Source organism: Argiope bruennichi, chromosome 3, assembly GCF_947563725.1.
Source record: "Argiope bruennichi chromosome 3, qqArgBrue1.1, whole genome shotgun sequence".
NCBI lineage: Eukaryota > Metazoa > Arthropoda > Arachnida > Araneae > Araneidae > Argiope > Argiope bruennichi.
This window is the reverse complement of record NC_079153.1, coordinates 66,220,625-66,227,480: the sequence shown is the minus strand read 5'-3', so window position 1 is coordinate 66,227,480 and position 6,856 is coordinate 66,220,625. Positions and strand designations below refer to the sequence as shown.

The 6,856-nt window shown below is 28.0% G+C and overlaps 1 protein-coding gene across 1 annotated transcript; it reads left to right on the top strand.

Moving 5' to 3' along the window:
- The first annotated feature begins 4,079 nt into the window (after positions 1-4,079).
- Positions 4,080-6,253, top strand: LOC129963674 (cuticle protein 14-like). The gene is made up of 3 exons (XM_056078172.1): positions 4,080-4,233; positions 5,165-5,248; positions 5,670-6,253. Exons 1-3 carry the CDS (start codon positions 4,228-4,230, stop codon positions 6,090-6,092), a joined length of 513 nt encoding a protein of 170 aa, XP_055934147.1. The 5' UTR covers positions 4,080-4,227; the 3' UTR covers positions 6,093-6,253.
- The last annotated feature ends 603 nt before the right edge of the window (positions 6,254-6,856 follow it).

Sequence of the window (6,856 nt, the reverse complement as noted above, 5' to 3'; positions counted from 1 at the left end):
AAAGTCATTCATCATTCACTTTTTTGTTTATGCACAGATACACTGATGTAAACAGAATAGTTCTTCTTTAGCTTCCAGCAATGGAAAAAAATTGCACGATACAATATTTGATGAAATAATGAAAAAAGGCTTAAGTAACATATTATTGGAAATTACACACAAAAAAAACAGCTTTATAAAATTGAAAATTCTAGAAAAATTTGACCGATTATTAAATTGGTATTATTAAGAATATATTTTTAAATTTTTTAAATGGTGTAAAATTTATTATTATGCAATAACATTTTCAAAAGTAGTCGCCGAAAAACACCAAAATTTAGATTATTTTTAATTAATTGAAATTTAAAAATACATTTTAAACACATACTTCCATCCTACATCCTCCAAGGAAATGACAAATTCGGTATTCTCAGCTCAAACGGTATAACCTGTGGAGCGCCAACACATGCACAAACAAGCAGGCAGGCAGACAGATACACACATTCATCTTTATTATTAATAGATAGAGATAAATCAATTTTTGCCACGAGGAAATGAAATCCATTGGCTAGATGATCTTCTTAAAAGAAATGGTTTGAATGATTTAGTTGTATAAATTAGATATATTCAAAGTTTCATAACGCTGTCGGTTTTAATCTCAGAGTATTAAATTTAACAAGTCACAAATTTTAACTTAAAATAAAATATTTGATTTTCTTTTTTAAAAATGGAACCCTGTTATTGAAACCATAGGATTGTGTAAAAATTTAGTCTTGGAATTGTTTTTCTCAATAGGAAATTAAACAACAAAGGAATAATTCTTTGCAACATTTAAATCATTTTAAAATTAGAATATTATTCCAAGTACTAATTATTATGAAGCAATCTGAATCATTATTAGAATGAACAAAATGCAAATTTGTATTTACTTTACATAATAGTTATATGATTAAACTAATATTTTATAATTGAGTTCTGGTGGAGGCCTTATTTTAGGTATAATTATAAGAGAATAAAAATTTATTTCGTATGTTTACTTAATTTTAAGTTAGTCTCTTAGAAATAATTCATACATTCTTTCTTAACTCCTTACCAGATATTACAAATTATAATAAATGATAACTCATTCATTATCAATGGATGCATGTTAAAATATTTCTTAATTGACGGTTATTGAACATTATCTTAAAATTATTATTGCAGTGTATTTTTAACTACTTTTACAAGCCGTTCTTTATTACGAAAAGAAAAGACAGTACATATTTTAAAAAATGATTCAAGGGGATTAATTCCCCTTTCTGTGAAAAAGCTTTTAACATCAGAGATTAAAACAATAATTATAAAAATATGTGATGAAAGTGCCTTGAGAAAAGATGTAGCATTTCTATACATGCATACAATGATTAACGACTCTGCACTAAAAAGTATCAAAGTGCAAGACAACAGATTAAATTCTAAAATAGGTAAATATATTTCTTCCCATGTATAAGAAATATTTCAATGATGAACGTGGCCAATTGCTTCCTGTAAACATAAACATACACACTTAAACAACATTTGGTGGTTAAGTTTTTAAATTTTCAATGATGGAGGCTGCCAGTTACTTCCTGTAAACATACGCAGATCACTTAAACAATATTTGGTGGTTAAGTGTTCAAGTTTTGTATGATGTTTGGTGGAAAGCATCCATTATAATCAGGAAGGAGATTTTTGTGTTGATCATTGTTGAGTTCATTTCTTTTGCTTATGATCATTCATCAACTAAATGGATTAAATGTGCATTCAATACATAAAACAAAATTAATTATGTATCGAATTAAAAATTATTCTGTGCCTTTTGTTGTATGAATGTCTTTTAATTGTGCTTTTACAGAAAAAAAAATGCATTTTTAATTTAATTGTTTTTCTCGTTTATATTTTACCTAAATTCAAGATATTTTATAATTCAAAGTTTGTGATATCAAACAGCCCATTCTTCTATAATTGATATATTTTTCAAGAAATGAAAAATTAATTTGTTCCTTGCTTGTTTGTAAAATTTTGTTGCAAAATAGTCAATTTTCATATACATAATTGAATTGCATTAGCGTCTAATCGACGTTTTTAATCCTTATAAAATATGTGCCCATGAAAGAATCTGTTAGCAATTTCTTTTCAAACAAAAAATTTAAAAAGAACAATTTATGAAAATTACTTAATTATCTATATATAATTTTATTTATTAGATATTAAAAATACATTTTCCTAATTTTTCGTCTTATTTTCTAATTTCCCATTCAAAAAGCATTTTTCTAACATGTTCGTTGAAAATATAAAAAGTGTATAAGTTTCGTCGAACTTCTGTATTTAACACAGAATATGTTTCGGAATATGTTTCATAATTTACAAAACATTTCGGAGAATTATTCATTAAAAAATCTCTAGTGATAATAAAGAAAAAAGATGTTTTGTTTAAAACTGGAAATTTTTTTTTTGGAAATTTTTCAATTAAATTTTAATTGTAAGTATCATGAAAATTTCGAAAATGAATCTGAAGCATACTTCCTATAGAAACTTATTGAACACGGACAAATAATCCTCCTGAATAATGATAAAATAATAAATCTTCATCATCAACAACAACGAAAATAAAATCTAGAATGAAATATTTGTAACAACAATAATTATTTCTGTCTCATTGCAGCAGTAAAATATACTTAATAATAATAATAAAAAAAAAAAAACTTTATAAATTTCCAAAAATTGACAAAAAAATATATGGCAATTAAATGAGTATAATTAAAAATATATAAATATACATAACTTTTTAAATGATGGAAAATTTATTTTATGAACATAATATTTCATTTTATTGAAATTAATATATTGTAGGTGTTTATTATAGACAAGCGTCAAAATTCCATTTAATCTTAAATTAACATTTTATTTAAAATTTCAGAAATTTCTCATCAGCTTGCATATCTCCAAACTCCAAAATATTTTAAACCAAATATGGCAGTTCCGAGGAAGTCTTACGGGCTGTCCTGAAACACACTTGCGTATGTTCTTATTGGTGTAGATTTAGCAATTATTTTCCAAATATCAATTTTGATAACTGTAAAATAAATAAAAAATGTATTAACTATATTTATGAAATCTTTTTTTTTTTTCATTATTTTGAAAAAAATTTAACCATATTACAACAAAATAATTTCTGAAAGCATTTTCCTTCAACAATTATTAAATAACAATAATATCGCAACACACACAATTTACACATCTCCGCATGGTGATAAGTTGTTTCATTTTCATTTCATTATCACTTCAAAATTTCGTTTAATTTTAAATTATAAATATTCCAGTTAAAATTTCAGAAAAATCTCCTCAAGATGTACATTCCCTATCTCCACAGTATATCTCTACCATACTTGGAAGCTCTACGCTAAACAGTTGGTACGATAGTGAGCCAACACAACATATTTTTCATTGTTATTAGTACAAATTTAGCTTTTATTTTTTATTTTTTTATTTTCGTATTTAAGAAATCTTTTCATATTATTTAGAATAACATGACTATACTATTAAAAAAACTGTATTCGTGAAAACATTTTTCTTTAATAACTATATAATAACAATCACTCCGTGGCTAAAGAAGCGCCCATAATGCATTCTTTACACATCTTCACATTATAATAAGATGTTTCATTGTCATTTCATTATCCCAAACCATTAATTATAATGACTTCCTTGACAGGATAAGAAAAGGCACGTGTCATATCTTTGTTAGGCAGGTGTCGTAACTCACAAATCGGAATAATAAAGAAGAACCAGTGGGCTTGAAGAACAAAAACATTCTCCTAATTAAGGGATTTTACGTTGTTCTCCCGCGGGAGCATAGCCACAGGCACCATGGAAAGTCTTCAAGTATGAGATGGTAAAGTGAAGAAGCAATCTGGATCAAGGCTATTGTCAGTGACCACACCCTGTGCCTGTCTCAGGCTCATCGTGGCCTTAAACAATGCACATTCTTGGTCACAATTTGCATTCGTTGCGGGAGAGATGGGCGCGGATTTTTTCTTCATTTTGCATTTTGTTGCATTGTATTTTTTTTACCGGATTATTTTTGTTTCATTCATTTTACTGAAATTTACTCGAATAAAGTTGTGGAACCCGTTAGAAAAACAGATACACCTTTGTATCTGAGATTTGTATAAAAAGGTGTCCCTGCCACTGTCAGGACACACTGAGTATCCCACTCAAGCAATAATCATGCAGGTAAGATGTGTTTTAGATCCAGCTAGTTTTTGTATAAGACGTTTCAATATCTTGTGACGATCCAGCCTTTTGAAAATATCTTTCCTTTACTCTTTCCTTTTACTCTTAGAAAATCTTTCCACATATTCTTTAAATCCATGAGTAGATTAAATCACACTTATTCTTCTGAATTTAGGTGTTATAGCCAATAATATTTCAAACTTCTTAAATTTAAGTTTTTAAAACTTTCTATTCAAAAACGAATTGCTTCAGAAATGGTTTCCTAGAATTTTCTTTGTATTACCACCCTATATATCCCTACAAAATGATTTTTAAAATTAAATTCTCTAAGATTAGGGATTTCTAATTAGCATACATCTTTATAAATGAATCTAAAAATTAAAAATTTAGAATATTTCCAAAATAAATTACTACAGCTTAAAAATGTCCCTGCCTTTTCCTAGTACTAAATTCCCATCAAGTATCTACTTGTTAACTAAAAACACTTCGATTATGATAACACTTCCAGCTTTTGCACCTTAAAGATTTTTTCTCTCTTTTTCAAAGAGGATCAAATTCTAATTTCAAATATTTCTTTTTCGATGAAAATAAACCTTCCTGAGAACTAACTATACTTTACATTAGACTCAACAAAGATGCATTAAAATGCAGGTTCAAATTTAATTCTATATATATAAAATTTTCTATGATTTAAATTAGCATAATTTATCTTAAATCTTAATTTTTTAACCTTATAAATATAAAGAAAATATACATTTGAATCTACTTTTAAATAACTTCTATTATATGAATAACGCTAATCAGTGAAAAGTTATAATATTACTTTATTTTTTAACCTTTTACAGTGCCCTTTGCTTTTTATTAACTGCTAGACAAATTTTCATATTCTATGAAGAAGTTACGCATCAAATTACGTATTATCTTTTTACAGGTCCTCGTTCTTTTCGCTTTGATTGCCGCATCCCAAGCCGCCGTCCTTCTTGGAGGCGCAAGTGAACAGTACAGAAGCCAAGACGTAAGTAAAAATTTTCTGTTTTTTTCTTTCGTTATTAAACCAATCTGTTGTAAAATTGGGAGTCTTAAAAAGCATTAAATATTTTAAATTAAAAATAATTCTCTCCAAATAAATTTATTTTAGACAAATATTATATTAAGAACTTTAATTTATACATTTATGCTTTTCTAACCAAAATGTTAAGCGTTTAGCTACCAAAAGGTTTAACGTTTATCTACCAAAATGCTTAAAGTTTAATTTCCAAAACATTTAGGCTTTATTAGATTTTTTTTCTTACTCAAATATTATAAAAGTTAATGTTTCTTTTATCGATTGACATTAACAAGAAAGAACAATCATATCCAATGAGTTTATGTCTCTTACACTTCAGTGCTATTATATACTTATTAGAGTAGAGAAAATTAATTTTTTATTTATCTAGGGTCTTGGAAACTACGCTTTCGGTTACAACGAAGGTCACGGCACTGGAGCTTCTTTCCGAAGGGAATCCGGATCTAACGGAGTTGTTGCTGGATCTTACGGACTAACTGTTGCTGATGGCCGTCAAAGAATCGTCAACTACGTAGCTGATGCTGCTGGTTTCCGAGCTGATATCAAGACCAATGAGCCAGGAGTTGAACCCAAGGACCCAGCTCATACTGCCATCAACAAGGCTGCTGTCGCTATCACTGCTCCAGCTGTAGCCTATGCTGCTCCTGCACACTACGCAGCTCCTCTTGCTCCAGCTGCAGCCCTCCAGTATGCTGCTGGTGTCCCACACGCCGGTGCCTTCGCTTACAACACTGCCATAGGACATCATGGACTTGCTCACCATGGACTCGCTCACCATGGCTATTATTGGTAAAAAGATAATGTCTGACTTTCCAGGGACTATGTCATTAGGAATTCAATGTATGTGCCATGTTATTAAGGTGCTTTGACTTTGTTTGCTCAAGTGGTGTTACGCTTTTACAAATTGTGTAAAATTCTAGGGAAATAAATAAATTTTTATAAATGTTAAAAATATGTGCGTTTTTTTTTATTTTAATTTATTAGTAATTTTGCTTCAGAGAGCTTATGAAATCTCAAACTATTTTCACTAAATCTTGTGAGAAACGTTTAAGAATGAGTGCAATATTAAATTGATAAAATTACGAAATTCAGAATTTCATATTGACCACAGAGTAACATAAGACACATAATACAGTTTAAGGAGTAAATGTATAACTAGTTGTATTTATAGGATGTAGCATTAAATTCATTATTTCTAGAGTGTTTCATGTAAATGTTTCTCTTATTTCGTTATAGTAAAGGAAAGACAGAAAAATTTTAATATCTTTTTTATAAAAAAAATCTCTGAAAATTTCACGAAATAGAAAATTGTCAAGATATATTTGAAAATGTATTATTAGGAATAGATTCTTTTACTGTAAAAAGATTTTTACTTGTGAATTTAATATTAATAGAAACTTCAGATTCTTTTACTGTAATAATATAATTTTTATTGACTTCTTTTACGCTTTTGGTAATTTCAAACTATAAAAATTTCAACATGACAAAAAAAATCCACAAAATCTTAATTTATTCAAATGTATCTGCAGATTTTTGAAATGAGATTTGAAGGGATAA